We start from the raw sequence: 17,471 nt of genomic DNA, 5'->3' as shown, positions 1-17,471 counted from the left end.
CACATGTGTGCATGCCTGTTTCACAGCACACGTGTGGGAGTCAGAAATAGATGATTGTTATTATTAGCGTGTGTTTATGACACATGTGTGCATGCGTGTTTTACAGCACACATGTAGGAGTCCGAGGACATCTATGTGGGGTCGAGTCTTTCCTCCCACCTCTATGTGGGTCCTAGGGATCAAATTTAGGGCACCAGGCTTTCAAGGCAAGCACCTTTATCTGCTGAGCTGTCTCGCTGGCCCAACCTCACTTTCTGAGACGGGGTCTCTCACTAGCCCGAAACTTAACAAGTTAGTCTGTTTGCCAGTGGGATCCAGGGATCCTCCCGCCTCTGCTCTCCAGAGTAGGCATTGCAAGTGTGTGCCGCCATACCTGGCTTTTCACATGCATGCTTTTCAGGTTGTCATATCGGCCCCTGCACGTTCCCTCCATCCCCTTGTGTGTCTTTTTGATACAGAGATTTAATGGTTATGCAGATCTAAAGCTCCAGATATTTTCTCCCACTATGACTTTGAAGGTTCTGTTCCATTGTAGTCTGGCTTCTGCGAAGTGGCTGTCTGATCTTTTACTGCCAATCATCTGGTTTTTTTCTGGCTCTGCTTGTGATTTTCCTTGTCTTTGGGTGTTTTCTCAGTCTTTTTTATTTGTTTGTCTGATTTTGAGGCAGGATCTTACTACGTAGGTCTGGGTGTCCTGGAAGTTACCATGTAGAGCAGGCTGTCCTTGAACACAGAGATCTATCCTGGCTCTGCCTCCTGACCACTGGTGTTGAAGGTGTGGGCTCCCACGCCTGGCTTCCCTCTCGGCCTTTTAATGGCACTCTATTTCCCTGTGTGTTTCATAATTTTTATTTTTGTGCTCACATTTATTTGATCTGTAGCTGAGGGAAGTGTTTGCTATGTGGTGTGACAGTGTGCTTGTCTGACCACATTTTTTGTGTGTTTTCCTTTTAAGAAATGGTCCCACCCTGGGCAGTAGGTGGTGCACACCTTTAATCCAGTACTCAGGAGGCAGAGGTGGGTGGATCTCTGAGTTTGAGGCCAGCCTGATCTACAAGAGCCAGTTACAGGACAGCTAGGACTGTTTCGCAGAGAAATCCTGTCTCGAAAACAAACAAACAAACAAACAAACAAAAGATGATCTCACTATGTTGCTAGGCTGCTTTTAAATTGATTAGTTCAAGTGATCCCCTTGCCACAGGTGCTCTAGTGACCATGGCAACATGCGTGTGATCCCCGTGCCTAGCCCGAGGAAGATGGATGTTACTGTTTGACAGACAGTGAAGACCTGGCCTGTCTTCAATTAGGACTCCTAAGCAGTTTACTAGGACCATAGAAATGATGTAGGTTCTAAACCTGGGGACATGTTTTACATAATTGCTACAAAGAGTCCGAGTTGTGGGAGACAGTTTCCTTTGGGGCGTAAAGGATAGAAATTTGCTATCTCCTTTCTGAAGTGTGGAAATCCAAGGTCAGCTTGTCAGATGGCACAGTTGATTGTCTCTGAAGGCTGTGAAGAAGAATCTACTCCCGGCTCCCGATGATTGGCAGGCAATCTCTGATCTTGGGCTACACCACCCTGATGTACTCTCATGTTTGCACGCTCTCTCGCCTGTACGTGTGTATCCACATTCCCCCCCTTACTAAGATGCCACTCGTAAAATAGGATGGATTAAAGATTATCTGCACCATTTCACACACGTTTGGGGCAGATGGCTTTGTGCGTATGATTGTATGAAGTAAGGTGCGTGGGTGTGTGTCCACACATGCGGACTTAAGGAAGTGCTCAGGTGCGTGGGTGTGTGTCCACACATGCGGACTTAAGGAAGTGCTCAGGTGCGTGGGTGTGTGTCCACACATGCGGACTTAAGGAAGTGCTCAGGTGCGTGACTCTTTGTGTAGATTACCGCAGTGCCGCTTTTGGCACTGTCTAGCTTCCAACTAGAATTTCTACAAATTGTGGCTATTAATAACGAATGGATATTTTTATATGTATTTTTATTTTATGTGTATGAATTTTTCTTTGCATTATTTTACGTGTCTGGTATCTGCAGAGATGAGAAGAGGGTGCTGGATCTCCAGGAACTGGAGTTACAGAAGGTTGTCAGTTGCCACATGTGCTGGAAACTGAATGCAAGAGCAGCCAGTGCTCTTAACCACCAAGCCACCTCTCCAGCCCTAGTGAATGGGTATTTTCTGGATGAATGGTTCTTTACAACCGAAGTGAGGTGTTCACACTCTGACTCTTTGAATGGCCGCTAACTCAACTTTGCTTCTCTTGCTAGATGAGCTCTCCCTGGAACAGCACAACCCTTCTTTAAGTCCTGAGGAGGTCCTGCTGGAGACAAGCATCATGCCCAGCGCTGCACATGTGGCCTTACCAGAGACTCCAGGGTCCCAGCCAAGCATCCCTGCCCTTGCCCTACCCTCTGCATCTGCTACCACTTTTGATACAGCCTTTTTAAATCACAGACATCAGACTCAGAGTACAACAGAGCACAGCGTCTTCAGGGCACATTATGGATCCGTGCTGAGTAACGAGGTGGCGGTTGATGATGATGAGATGGATAACTTTCTGCCAGATGATCCCTGGACCTCTTCACGGGTGCTTTCCCCAACGCATTCTGTCACACCAAGCCCACTGGAGCCACCCCGGGAAATGCCAGAGCCTGGGATGACTCCATCACTACCCAGGATTTCTTTGCAGGATGAAATGCTGTCCGCATGTCAGAACACAGCGCAACAGGCAACTGCGCACGTTGAGTCCGCCAGTGATTTCAGCTCTTCCTGGTCAGCTTTTCTCACATCTGAGGGCATCATTCCAACTCCTAGTAGGAGTTTGGTGCTTCATCCTACGGAAGTTCACAGCCAGTTATCAAGCAAGGCTTTGCCAGAGATTGTAGCTTCCATAACCGAGGGCGCAGAAGACCTCCTTTCCAGCTCCTGGATTTCAGTGTCTCAGCCGGTTGACGGTGGCGTGACTCAGCAGCCATCTGTTCCCCTGTGGGAGGCGTCACAGCCTCTCCTGGGTGTCCTGGCCACAAGCACAGACAGATACCCTAATGGGACCACTGCTTGGAGTAAACATCTAGAAGAAGCCATCTCTCTAAGAACACTCCCCAGTGCAACCATGTCAGCTACAGACCCTGTTTTTATCAGCCCACCTTCTGCGTTATTTTCAACCCCGCCGTCATCTGTGTCTTTTGCTACCCAGTCAGCCGGCATTTCGGATAACCCCTTCCTCTCTAGCAGGGCTGGGGAAACCTCAGAACCACCACGCAGCTCCGCGGTCCCCAGCTTTACTGACCATCCCCATGTCCTCAACCCTGAGGCATCCTTGAGACCACATACCTGGTGTGTGTCCTGTGCTGTCTCATCACCTCAGCAAGCTCTGGCCAGGAGCCTTACGGAGAAGGACATGGGATCAGGGGACGGGCTTGAGACTCTGTCTATAGCCTCGGTGGAAGTAAGCCATCTCTCTCCATCGAGCAGCATGGGCACAGACCTCTCTGAACTTGAAGATATTCAAGTATTTGATACTCTTTTCCCTTCCAGACCTGTCGTCTCCCTTTCTTCCAGATCTGTGGGGTTCTGGAAAGTCAGTGTGGATATGTCACCTGAGGTGGATATGAGCGGCATCGCCACCACCCAGGTGTACTCTTCCCATGGCCTCCTCTCCACACCAAGCTCACTTGATTCCACTTTTGGCCTCTCCGTCACCAACGAGCTAGCGATGCCATCCAGCGTGACCCATCTGTCGTCCTCAGTCATCCCCAGCGTCCCCTTTGACTCATCTTTCTCTTTGACAGCAGCTCAAACCACGCCATCCCTCCCAGCTGGACACCTAAGCCTTCCCACCTCCTCCAGTTCCGTCTCCTCAGTAGAGTCTAAAGTTTCTGCCGACCTCGAACCGACCAGCTTTTTGGAACTCGAGCCTGGAAGTCTTTTGGATTCCACATCCAGCTTTTACTCAACTCCAGTCCTGGACTTCAGCACTCCGGCCCCTTCACGGTCAGATGTTCTTGCTTTTCCATCCTTGGCGTCAAGCGATCCATCAATCTTCCTTTCTCAGCCTTTCCCCACCACAGCTGAGACATTTCCATTGTCCAGCTTTATCAGTTTACAGTCCCCTCAGCTTTTTGTTTCTAACCCCACGAGTCTAGAGCCATCTCAACCTTGGTCCAGTTCAGACCTCCTCGTGAAGACAGTCACTCTCTTTCCTAGGCACTCCGAAATGCCCCCGCTTTCAAGCTCCCCCTCTGATTCTCTCAAGTTCGCCGAAGCGTGGAGAGTTTCCCTGGTCCAGTCCGACGCTCATCTCCCCTCCGCTTTCTCTGAAGCTACCTCTGTCTCTGAATTTTCACTCATTCCCCATGAATCCTCGGTCAGCACACTGGTGCCCTCCAGCTCCGAGACCCCCCTTGGCATCTCAACTGCTGGGACTCACCTCTCATCACTGCCAGCTGGTTTCCATTTGACACCCATTTTAACCGAGTCACCTCCATTGTCGACGCTGACGCCTTCTGACGGCAGTGTGGGCGTGACAGGCCATCACACATCTGTCTCTCCCATATCCTCCAGTGCCATTCCGGCCAGCACAGAATCAGCCTCTAACGTATACCCGTCAACCACCCCATCGCTTGCTCCTGAAGTCAACCCTTCACCTCTGTCCACAAAGCCAGTCATGGGCTCATCATCGACACCCACAGATTTACCACCCAATACCTCCCCGGAACCAAGCATGCCCCCCATCAGCACTGCCCCTGGTGATACCGTGGACTCTGCTCTGAACAGCGAGCCTATGAGTCAGAACCCTCCGGGGAACAGTGCACCCCCTCCCCAGCCCTCCCTCGGTCCTGTGACCACCTCCACGCTCGAAGCCACAGTTGGTACACCAGCACTGGCCACAGCCAAGCCGCCATATGTGTGTGATATTACAGTTCCCGATGCCTATTTGATCACAACTGGTAAGGCCCTGCTTCCAGTCACCTCTCTGAGGTAGGGGACCTCTCTAAGGTGTTTGTGTGCAGTGTTTATGAGACGCCATCGTGTTGTGAGAGTAGGTGTCGGTCTCACATCACCTGCGGGTAGCCATCCTCTTCCTCGGCCGGCCTCCTGCTAGCCATCCAGTCCCTTCGTCTCTTGATCTGCTTTCCTGAGTGTCAAACAAGGACCGTGGGCTCCTTAGGTTACTGTAAGGATTTAGATGTATAAAATACGTAACAGCTAGGAAATAGCTGCACAGCATTGAGTATTAGTAACTACCTTAAGAACAATAAAGATTTAAGTGGGCTGTGGAACTTCTGGTAGTATCTTTGGCTTTGGAACTCAATGCCCAGCATATGCATAAATGTCACGAAGCAAAACACATTCTTGTTTAATTTTTAATATCGGCTTTTCTCTTATTGGTAGCAGCTGTCTGCTAGGGAGAGAGTCTAGACAAAGTTTTTTTTTTTTTTTTTTTTTTTGTGGAGCTCCATAATAGTATTGCAGAATCACATGAAGGGTGTTGATGGCTCGGAGGGAGATGCTGGGAAGCCGACCTTCACTGAGGGGAGCCAGACATCTTTGACAGTCTCTACACCTCTCTTCTCTTGGCCTTGGAGAAACCGTAGAGAACCGGGAAACAATGTGTATGATTCATGTTTCTGGATGGTTCCTGTTTCCCAGACTCAGGTCCCCATGTCCAAGGTGGCGGTGTCCTGACTTCCTCAGTTTAAACCAGAGAAGGTGGTAATGTGTGGCGGGCAGTGGGCCCCTTGAGTAGCATGTAGCTATCCTGAGTGGTTCCCTTAGCTACACGGGGCTACTTGTAGCATGCACCTCCTGTCTCTCTTGAGTAGTTCTGCCTTTGGTTTTCTATTAGGCCTCACTTTCCCTGAATTTGGCTCCTCCTGCTTTCCTCCCCCTCCCTCATTCCCTTCCTCCTCATTTCGTTTTCCAGTGTGTCATTTATGGCATAGTCTTGGCCACTCAGAGCCTGGCAGGCCATGCCAGCTGGCTGTTGGTGGGATCAGCCAAGGTAGGCAGACAGGGGCCGTGGATTTGTTGTAATGGTTTGGGAACTAAAGAACTGAGCAGGTGATGCTCCCCGCCTTCTCACCACGAGCCACTGAGTAGTTACTAGAGAAACAACCACAGAGCCTAAGCATTTGTTTTTATAATGAACGAATGAGGGCTGGTTCTGTCTCAAGTTTTAATAATCTAAGATAGGATAATCACTAGAGAGATGGCTCGGTGGTTAAAAGAGTGTGCTGCTCTTGCAGAGGACCAGAGTTTGAGCCCCAGCACCCATGACGGATGCCCACAACTGCCTGTAATTCTAACTCCAGGGGATCTGACCCGCTTCTACCATTCTCCACAGTCACCTGCACCTATATGCAATCCACAGACACACATGTACATGAATAAAATCAAAATAAGAATAACAACACTAGATATAATTCTGCATATAGAATGGAGGGGGGAAGGAAAAGCATTATGGGATAGAAGGGAAGGTTTACTGGCAGACAGGCATACTTGCTGTCACAGATTTATATTTATTATTTGTAGAGATGTGTGTGTTTGCAGGTATCTGTGGAGGCCAGGAGATGGATTTAAACTGCAGCCTTGGAGATGGTGAGCTGCCTGATGTAGGTGCTGGGGATCAGCCTGGGTCCTCCTCGAGTGTGCACTCCAAACCACAGAGTCAGCTCTGCAGCCCTGGTTCAGATTTTCAAATTGGACTTTTGTGTGAAAAACGAATAGAAAGAAATAGACTTTGGAATGAAAACTACTTTATTTCCCATATAAAATGTTACTAGGTGGACATTATCAAGAAATTCGCTCCCATCAGTAGTAGTTAGCACTCCCCAGCAGCTTCTTGGAACACTCGGTGCAGCTGTCCTCCTCCTGTGGAGGACGGTATCACTAGTTGTTAGCAACCTAATGATTTTAAAAATATTACTTCTGAGAGCTTTTAAAGCCTCAACCTTTCCCGTTGGGTGCATAGCTGGAGGAATTCTACTACTTGTTGAGAAGAAGGTGGGAAGTGGAAGCTCCTGTCCCGAGTGGGCCACAGTTGCTGCTCTCCCGTCCTGCCCACCAACCTTCTCAGCGTGCCAGGCCGACGCTGTGCCCGGTTTTTCTGTTTCCTATAATACTTCACGTAGACATTTCTACTCTGTCCTAGTCTGGGCCTTATGTTTCAAAACAAGCCGCTAGCATGCTTCCTCTCAGCTGTGGCTTCCTGAAGTGACAGCTTCACGCTTCCTAGTCGCACTAAAATGCATCTGCTGGTTGACTCTCATTTCTAGTGCTGGCCAGGCGAGCTGTGCAGGAGTATATCATTACATCAATCAAAGAAGTGTTGAGGATTCACTTCAACCGTGTGGTGGAACTGAAGGTGAGCCCCGAGCCTGGGAGTCAGGTCTGACACGCTTGTGGGGTCTCGTAGGGTGTGGGTAAGTGCCGTGGACTCTGTCTTTGAATTCTCTCTCACTCCTCTCCAGGCATGGCTTAGGTTAGGTTTCAGAGCGAGTCCATTTGTGTCTTTCTGTGCATTCAGTGTGACTGAGATGGATTTCCACACTTTGCATTGCATTCACCCATGTGAGCCTTACAGAAAGCTGTGGTCTACTAATCCTCCCCCTGGCTAAGCAGAGCCATGACCATGAGCCATGCTGGCTCTGGAGCTTGTGAAATGGGCCCGGCTGAACTAATAAGATGCACGGTGGGTGTGGACTGCATGCGGGAGCTCAGACCTGCAGCAGATAGAGGGCGCAGATCGTCTCACTAACTCTGGTATCGACCACACCCCAGAATGTTGTTTCCCACATTAAGTGAAATGTATTTGAAATTAGATTCCCCCATCCCTCTGCTTTTACTGTGGTCGCCATAGACTTCAGAGTCGCTCAAGTGGCCGTCACTGTGTTGTTTTAAACAGCGAGGCTCTAGGAAACAACTGTGTGGCGTAAACATGACCGAAGTCCTGGTTTTTCCACAACTCACATTTCAGCCCATGTTGCTGCCTGTCTGCCCTCTCTTGCCGCTCCTGTACTTCTGTGCCGTTTTTGTGAGAGTTGGGCAAAGGTAAAAGGAATGTGCAAAATAAAATCTCGCCTATCTTCGAAGTGTTTATCCTCCCAGTTAAGTTGCTGATACTGATATACATATATATTGTTTTACTTATTATTTTTTCTCTCCAACAGTTTTCTTTACGTTTGAACTGTCTTTTTAAACTCTTCTATTTCTCTAGGTCTATGAACTGTTCACAGACTTCACTTTTCTGGTAACATCTGGTCCTTTTATTTACACGGCAATATCAGTCATTAACGTCCTCATCAATAGCAAACTTGTGCGTGACCAAACTCCTTTAATCCTGTCTGTGAAGCCGTCTTTCCTCGTGCCAGAGCCCAGGTTCCAAGTTCAAACAGGTGAGACAACTGACTATAGATGCTTGGGTTTGTGTGTAGAATTCATTTTAATTATATCTCTACCTAAAATTGGGGCTTCTGTCCCGGTGAGATGGCTCAGCGGATGAAGGAAGACCTGAATGTGATCTCTGGAACCCACATGGTCGGAAGGAGGGAACCGACGCTTGTAGGTTGTACTTTGATCTCGACTTGCGTGTGCGCCCGTGCATGCGCACACACATGCAATAAATGTGAAAACTGAGGAAGGGGCACACATGTAGTACATAGACACATGAGGGCCAATCACCCATGCACATAAAACAAAATCTTAAATAATTTTTAAATTGGGTATTGTTTTAAGAATATCCATTAATTTATTGGACTCGTGCTTCCTGGCTTTAAGCAAATCTCTGATGTGGCCTTCTGAGTAGCTATGACGTCATTCAGAGGCTATTGCACCTGGGCCGACAACCAAACATATACAAAGGTACAGAAAACGGTTTAATGAATTCACATGTGCCATTATACGGAAACTCATGTGTTTCAGCCTGTACCTCTACAAGAGGACTATTCAAGCCAGATGCACATCTGTCCATATCATCACCCCTAAAGTTAACAGTAATCGCTTATTGTTTTATTTAACCTTTTACTATGGGCACTTTCAGTCATGTATGAAAGCAGAATACACAACATGAAGTTCACACACGTTTATTAATAAGCTTAAAAAATAATCAAGATTTTTTTTCTTTACCGGTTTTCAAGCAAAATTGGTAAAACTTTTTGAAGATGCAAGAGTGTTTTAAGGAGTTGAGTGGTGGTAGCACACGCCTTTAATCCGAGAACTTAGAAGTCAGAGGCAGACAGATCTCTGTGAGTTGGAGGCCAGTCTGGTCTACAAAGTGAGTTCCAGGACAGCCAGGGTGGTTACAGAGAAACCCTGTCTCAAAAACTAAACACACAAAAAATGTTTTCATGTGATACCAAATGTCGTTTTATTCTGTCTCCATGTACTTAGTAATCCATCTGTAATAAGTATTATATATTTGAATTGTTTATTAGTTACATCTTCTAATGTGTAGATTTTTAACTAGACTTGAACTCCTGGTCCCCAGTGATTTTTCTGTCTTGGCCTCCTGAGTCACTGAGCCCAAAGGCTTGCCATTCACTTTCACACCGCATGTGTTCATGTGGTAAAAAAAAGCTGGCTTTTGTTATTTTGGTGTTTTGTTTGTTTGTTTTTTGGTTTTGGAGACAGGGTTTCTCTGTCTAACAGTCCTGGCTGTCGTGGAATTTACTTGATAGACCAGGCTGGCCTTGAACTCACAGAGTTCCACCTCTCTCTGCCTTCCAAGTGCTAGGATTTAAGGTGTTTGCTACCACCGCCTGACCAAATGTTGGCTTTCTATATTTCTCTGAGGTGAAACTTAGAAGTAATCTAATTCATCCTTGGCTCCAGGAATCAACCAGTCAGCATCATCCTGAATAAGCAGTTGAGGAGCCCCATCTCAGGAACTTGGCCCACCGAGTCTCTGTAGAGCAGAATCCTGCTTTGTGTCCCTGGGAAACACTTGTAGCAACACCTCAAGCAGCTTCCCCCGCAGAGACTCCCTCAAAGTAAATTCAATATGTAACCCTCATCCCACCAGAGCTTCCCGCCTCCCTCAGACCTTGAGAGTCACCCCCAACCTATCGGGAATGTTGGGACACACCCACCATGACCCAGTGGGGTGTGGAAACTGACATGCACCCTACAGTTAGTGCTGCAGCCGAGGTCATTAGGACGCTTGGAGGCGCAGCCTATGTTGACTGTAGGTGCAGGAGTTTGGCAGACACTGCCTGGGAGCAGAGCAGCATGTTTCCAGCTGGCACTGTAGGACCCAGGAAAAGCCATCCCATAAAGGCGACAGAGGTCGTGCTGGAGAGATGGCTCACAGTTGCGAGTGTCCACTGCTCTTACAGAGAACCTGAATTTGGTTCCCAGCAAATGTGTGGCTCGTGTCTACTGTTCTCCAGCTCCGAGGTATCTAATGCCCTCTTCCGGCCTCCACAGACACCTGCACACTATTTGTACATATTAAAAATAAGGCATATTTTTTAAAATGAATCCAGCAGGCATGCAAATATTAATATAGAGACACAAGGTAGACGAAAGAACAAGACAGTGTGATACTTTTAAGGGAACACAGTAACTTCTAACAGTAGATCGAAAGGAAAAAGATATTGATGGATTACCCGGAAAAGAAGTAAAAGAAGAAAAATGTCTATACTACCAAGTGATCTGTAGATTCGTTGCAGTTCTTCTGAGAGTACTAATGACATTCCTCACAGGTATAAGGGAGGGCTAAGGACAGGCCTCATGGGTATGGGGGGAGGGCTAAGGACAGGCCTCATGGGTATGGGGGGTGGGCTGGTGGCATTCCTCATGGGTAGAAGTGGGAGGTCTTCTGCAATTTGAATGGAAACCAAAACAAAACAAAACCAAACCCCTGAAGAGAACAAAAGGAACGCTGGAGTCATAGTAAGAGATCTCAAACTATGTTACAAAGTGATAATAACCAAACTGTCATGGCCATTGCCGAAGAGCAGACATGGAGACCAACAAAACAGAAACTGTGGAAACAGACAGAGTTTTGACAGAAACAACAAGAACATATATTGGAGGAAGTATAGCGTCTTTAGGAAACCATACTGGGAAACTGTATGTCTTTATGGAGGAGAAAAAAACTAGACCCCTCCCCCATACTAAAAAAAAAAAAAGTCCTTAAAATTGAGACCAAAATGTAAGATCTTAAACTGTAAAACTGATAGGAGACGCTGAAGAAATGTTTTTAGGATATTTTGGGGGGGAAGAGGATATGACCACAAAAATAGAGGTACCCGAAGCAAAAACTGACAAATAGGTTCTCATTAGTAAGTCTTCTGTACAGCAGCAGGAACGGTGGCCAGAATGAAGAGACAGCCTGCAGAATGGAGAGAATACAAGGTATCCATTTCCAGAATCCGCAGGGAAATCAAACCACCGAGCAGCAAACCCCTTAAGTAATCTAATTTAAAGCTGGCAGGTTGAGCAGATGGCGTTAGTTGTAAAGAGCCTGCGGTGCAGGCATGAAGACATGAAGACCCGAGTTTGACCCTCAGCACTAATGGGGAAGCTGCGTAAAAAGCCCTGTGATGCCAGCACCTGGAAGACTGGTAAAGGAGCATCCGTGGGGCTTGCTAACCAGCCAGTCTGGTTAAATCAGCAAGGTCCAGATTCAGTGAGAGACCAAGTCTCAAGAATAAGGTGTAGAGCAGTTGGGAAGGACACCTGACATTGGCCTCTGGCGTCCATGTGCATGTGTATAGATGATGTACCTCTCCTACACTCCATGGGAAATGGCCAGAATAAACATTTTTCAAAGCAGGATATGCAAATGGCCAATAAAATAGGGAAGAAAAAGCCTAGCACTACTAATCAGGGAAATGTACATCAAAACTATGAACCAAGCAGTGGTGGCACATGCTTTTAATCCCATCACTCGGGAGGCAGAGGCAGGTTGAGTTCCAGGGTAGCCAGGGTGCTTATATAGAGAAACCCTGTCTTGGAACAAAACAAAACAAAACAAAACTGAGATCTATGCTCTTACCAGAGAACAACTTAACCAAAAGACAGTATTAACCTGTGCTGATGAGGTCACAGAGAAAGGTGAGTTCACATATGCTAGGCTTTGTGTGTGTGCACGCCCATGTGTGTGCACGCCCATATGTATGCACGCATTTGTTTATTAAGTATGTGTGCGCACATGCACATAGAGATTAGAGGACCATTTGTGGGAGTAGATTCTGTTACCATGTGGTTTCCTGAGATCCAACTCAGGTCATCAGGGTTGATGGAAAGTGCTTTTACCCATTGAGCCATCTGACTGGCCCTGATTTGTTTATTTATGTATTTGTTTGTTTTATTGTGTGTGTATGTCTGCAATGAGTTTATGTGCACCGCAGTGGCCAGAGGGCATCAGATCCCCTGGATCTAGAGTTAAGGATGTTGTGAGCCACCTGCTGTGGGTTCTGAGGCCTGAACCCAGGTCCTCTGCAAGAGCAATAAGACTTTTTGTTGACTGCTGGGCTATCTCTCCAGTGTTTACTTTTTTTTGTTTTGAAGACAAGGTCTTGCTTTATAGCTTAGATTGTCTTACTTTCACCCCGATCATGAAATGTTGATTATACAGACATTATAAAAAGCTAGAAGTTTACTGTATGGCCCATTGACACACACACACACACACACACACACACACACACACACACACACACTGAAGGTAGTATATTGGAGAAAGAGCTCCACTGTGTCTTTTTGCTCCTGTATTTACAGAAAGGAAGATAGGCAATCAACCCATGTGTTCATTGACAGATGAGTAGATGAAGAAATGTGGCGTATGTACGTAATGGAATATCATTCTGTCACAAAGAAAAAATCCTTCAGTTTGCATGGATGGAACTGGGGGTTGTTATACTAAGTGAACTGTCAGAAACAAAAAGCCCCATACCACACATTTTGTTTTACCTTGTGGAAGTGGATCTGTAAGCCGTAAGTGATTTCCAGACAGGATGGGGAGGAAGGAGAGAGTGTGAGATGCTAACACCCCCTCCCTTGCATGCAGCTGGGCAGGAGTGACCTTGTGTCTGTGATGTCATAGCAGAAATATGCTTGACAACCATTAGCTGTATCCTTAATCTTAAATAACCTTCATTTTAAGTATGTGCATAAGTCTCTGCACCATGTGTATGCAGTGCCCTCAGAGGCCAGAAGGGGGCATTGGATTCCCCAGAACCGGAGTTAGGTGTTTGTGAGCTGCTGTGTGGATTCTGGGAATTACAACTGGGTTCTCTGGAAGAGCAACTGATGCTCCTAACTCCTGAGCCATCTCTCCAGCCGCCAGCTGTATATTTCAAAATAGCCAGAGGGACGATTTTGAACATTCCCAACACAAATAATGAATTTCTGAGCAACAGAGACATCGTTGTGTGTGTGTTGAAATGTTAAAGTTTAACCATAAACATGCAGAAGAAAGAAACAGACTCCTGTCACTCACCGTAATTACTCTATTAACTAAGAACAAAAAGGATGTTTTACAAGACGATCTTAAGGAAAAATACTGGGGCCTAGAGAGACGGCTCAGCAGTTAAGAGCTTGCTGCTCCTGCAGAGGACTGGGATTCAGCTCCCAGCAATGGTAGCTCACAGCCATCTATCAGTGCCACATTAAAATCTTACCTTATTGATATTTATCTTTCCATTAAAGTTGACTCTGAGGGAATTTTGAAAGCAAAATTTTCTTGGCATTGATTTCCACTTTAGAAACTAAGACTTTCATTTTCAAATAGTCAGGGCCATGTTTTTGTCAGTAAAGAAATGAGAATTCTGACCATCCGTTTGGGTGATGGAGGTAACTGCAACCAGGATTTGTGGAGAGAATTTTTGGCCTTACCAGGGTTTTCATTCCAGGCCAGAAATCCCTAACTGGCCTGCCAGTTACACAGCTTTCCTATGCCTGTGGATCCCTAGAGCCAGAATACCCAAGTGTCTGTTCAGTACAGCCTTCTGCATTTTATTAAGATAGTCGTGTGTGTTCAATCCTAATATTTTAAGTAAGTAAATCTTAAAAAACAAAGGAAGCCATACACACAGTGGGGCCTTGGTCAGTTTAGTGCTGTCCCCCCTGTCAGCCCTCCTCTCGAAAGCGGCTCCTCCTCGTTCATGGGACTTTGATCGCTGTCTTTCTTTGCAGTACTGCAGTTTGTGCCTCCGAGTGTGGATACTGGCTTCTGCAACTTCACCCAGAGCGTTGAGAAGGGCCTGATGACAGCTCTCTTTGAAGTGAGGAAGCACCAAGGGGCGTATAACCTCACAGTGCAGGTGAGAGCGCCACTGACCGCTGGGCAGAGGGCCCTGTCCTCCAAGGCCTTTCGTTCAAAGTGCATCCTCCATTCTGGGTGCCACATGCCCTCATCCCAGCTCTTGGAGGCAGAGGCAGGAGGATCTCTATGAGTTCAAGGCCAGCCTGGTGCAAGTTCCAGGGCAAAGAGAGCTACGTGGGGGGGAGGGGAGGGAGTATGCCCTCTGGTGGTGGGAACCCAGTTCCTGTGAGCCAGGGCTGACCTTTGGTAAGGTATTGAGTCTACAGCTTGACAATAGAGATTTCAGAGTGGCTGATAGGGTGAACTGAAGAGCTGGTTGTTTGCAAGAAATTCAGTAATGTTTCCACATAGGGATGATCTTAGCTGTCTGGTCAGCGAGGTCATGCGTGAGTTCACTTCCCTTTCCCAGCGGTTTGCGGATCCTAGATCTGAAAGGCTTGGTGCTGGATTCGCTCATATGATGGGGCTTTTGCATTTATTTGGAATATTTTGCACAGCTGGTTTCTCTAAACTGAAAATAGGATTTTTTTTCTTTTCTTTTCTTTTTTTTGTACATTAGTGACAGTGCTCTGAAAGTTTTGAACTTTGGGGCATTTCAGCTTTCCTGCCTGAGATGCTCCACCTCTGTTAATGGGGCTCTTAGGGATGTCACATCTCTGTCTAAACAAGTGGCTCTCAACTTCCCTAATGCTGTGACCCTTTAATATAGTTCCTCATGTGTGGTGACTCTCCCCAACCATGAAATTTATTTCATTGCTACTTCAGAACTGTCACTTTGCTACTGTTATGAATTGTAATGTAAGTATCTGATACGTGACCCCTGTGAACAGGGGTAGTTTACTCCCAAAGGGGCTGTGACCCACAAGTTGAGAACAACTGGTCTAAACATAGAGGATTCTTCTAGTCACCAGACTGGCTTCATGTATATTCTCATCAAACTGCTAATGTTTTATGGTATGCCCCCCCCTTCTCTGTTCCCTTCCTGAAATGTATTTGAAGACTCCAGATTTAGCACTCCTGAATTCACTTTTTGTGTCTCTGTTTTCCTTCGTGTGGTGATGAAGTTTTGTTCTGTCAGATTTTGGAACATCTGTCCTCTGAGCTGTGTCCATTCACACTGACATTTCTGACCGGTCATTTCCCTTCATTGTTCTTTGTTCCTTTTTCATCTCGTCCTCCGCCGAGATGTTAGCAAGTTGCCTTCTGCGTCTCTGAGGACATTAAGGAGGATTTCCAAAAGGTTTTTATTCTATGTCCTTCCTATAAATCTGTTTTCTCTGCAGTATTGTCCTATATGCCTATCTGCTTTTCTGTGTCTCGGGGGCCATTGGTTAGTAGGAGATTGGTTGGTAGTGAGGAAAGGAGAATGGGGTTAGTTATGGCTGTTGGCCTGGCTGTCCCCTTGAGAGGGCTACCTCTGTGTCAGCCCTGTCTCCTGATGGGAGAGTTCAGCTGAGCTCTGGGAGCTGGGGGACTATATCAGAATATACCAGAATGTGGGTTCTGCCTACAGCACTGTACAGCCTGTGGTCAGAGGGTAAGAGGCAGACGGGCCCTGCCCTGTGTCAGGCTCAGGAGGCCCTCCTTTGGGGACGGGGCCCTGCTGAGTGTTTTCCATGTCTTTCCCTTTTTATTCCTCTTTGGGTCTTGTGTTCTCTGGTGTACTTGGAGTTATCTATTCCTGCCCTCCTTGTGGGGAGGTCTTAACTCATGAGAGGCCTTTGGTCTCCTCTGGGAGGGGCTCACTTTCCTCAGAGGGCAGTTCTTTGGACTCTTCGGGGAGATGGCACTGATGCTGCCTGCATTGGCCTGGGTGTGTATTCGGCAGGATGAGTTCACTTCAGTTCACTCTTGGCTTGCTTTCTCTTAACTGCCTGGACTGATTCCTACCCTGTCTGGTCTTAGGTCTTCAGCTTTCTCCCGTGGGCCTCCCCAGCTCCCTGGGGTTAGAACAAGACCGTTTTAGCCTTTGCTTGTGTGTGTTTAGGCTCTTGCTTCTCTTGGTTCTGGTTTATTTCAGCACCGTCCTGTTCTTTTTTCATCTTGTAGAGATTTGACAGAACCTCTGATTTTCTTCCAGAGCTGTTGTGGATTTATCACCCTTCATTCGGCTTACTGTTGTTTTGGGGGGATTTGGGGCTGGAGGCGGGGTGGGAATTGAATGCATGCATTCAATTCATCACTTAATGGAGAAGACATTTCCAGTAAACAGTGTTTAAAGTCTCACCAAAATAAATTAAATAAATAAAGGAACAAGCTTAGAAAGCCAGTGCCCAGTGCCTCTTCTTTTAGAATTTTACCTCCTTTTTGGTCAAGGCTTGGAGACACACACCTGTAATCCCAACACTCTGAGGCAAGGACAGTATAGTGAGACACCGTCATTAAAAAATAAACATCTTTTCACTTTACTGCTGTGAAGAGCATTGATCAGAGAACTTGTGGCAGATCTCACAGTCAGGCTCCCAGCCCCATGGTTTATTCTAGCTGTGCTTTCTGACCCCCCTCTTCCAGATTGTGAATGTCACCATTGGTTCTTCGCGGGTGGCTTCTCGGAGGGGCCCGGTGAACATTATCTTTGCTGTTAAAGGCGTGCAAGGCTTCCTGAACGGGTCAGAGGTGAGCGATCTGCTCAGGAACCTGACGGTCGTGGAGTTCAGCTTTTACCTGGGCTACCCGGTGCTGCAGATCGCAGAACGTGAGTACTCTCTGGCTCCTTAGGAGCACTGGGGAAGGGGCTGCTGGTGTTCTGTTGGTAGATCTCTACTTTTAAACTGTTTTTTAACGAGAGAGAGAGAGAGAGAGAGAGAGAGAGAGAGAGAGAGAGAGAGAGAGAGAGAGAGAGACGCAATTGTTCTAGAGTGCTTTGGGGGCTCATAGTAAATGGGATCTGGATGGAGAGAGGATTTTTCCTGTGCTCCTGCTCACTCACATGTATAATGTCTCCATCATAAAATTCTCATCAGAATGGCTCTCTGATCACAGTCAGTGCACACACTGACACAGGCACCCTGTGTACACACACTGACACAGGTACCCCAGTGCACACATACTCACTGACATAGGTACTCCAGTGCACACACACACTGACACAGGCACCCTGTGCACACATACTCACTGACACAGGTACCCCAGTGCACACACTGACACAGGCACCCTGTGTACACATACTCACTGACACAGG

The 17,471-nt window shown here is 47.0% G+C and overlaps 1 protein-coding gene across 2 annotated transcripts in view; it reads left to right on the top strand.

Annotated features, from left to right (window-relative positions):
• Positions 1-17,471, top strand: part of Kiaa1549 (KIAA1549 ortholog) — a 127,525-nt gene that overhangs the window by 50,595 nt on the left and 59,459 nt on the right. For both annotated transcript variants that reach the window (XM_013353271.2, XM_013353270.2), the window contains exons 2-6: positions 2,286-4,967; positions 7,296-7,384; positions 8,237-8,414; positions 14,161-14,288; positions 16,802-16,985. In XM_013353271.2, coding sequence (XP_013208725.2) covers positions 2,286-4,967; positions 7,296-7,384; positions 8,237-8,414; positions 14,161-14,288; positions 16,802-16,985 — 3,261 coding nt within the window. The remainder of the gene's footprint in view (positions 1-2,285; positions 4,968-7,295; positions 7,385-8,236; positions 8,415-14,160; positions 14,289-16,801; positions 16,986-17,471) is intronic.

Source organism: Microtus ochrogaster, unplaced genomic scaffold, assembly GCF_000317375.1.
Source record: "Microtus ochrogaster isolate Prairie Vole_2 unplaced genomic scaffold, MicOch1.0 UNK4, whole genome shotgun sequence".
NCBI classification, from domain to species: domain Eukaryota; kingdom Metazoa; phylum Chordata; class Mammalia; order Rodentia; family Cricetidae; genus Microtus; species Microtus ochrogaster.
This window is presented reverse-complemented; position numbering and strand designations above follow the sequence as displayed.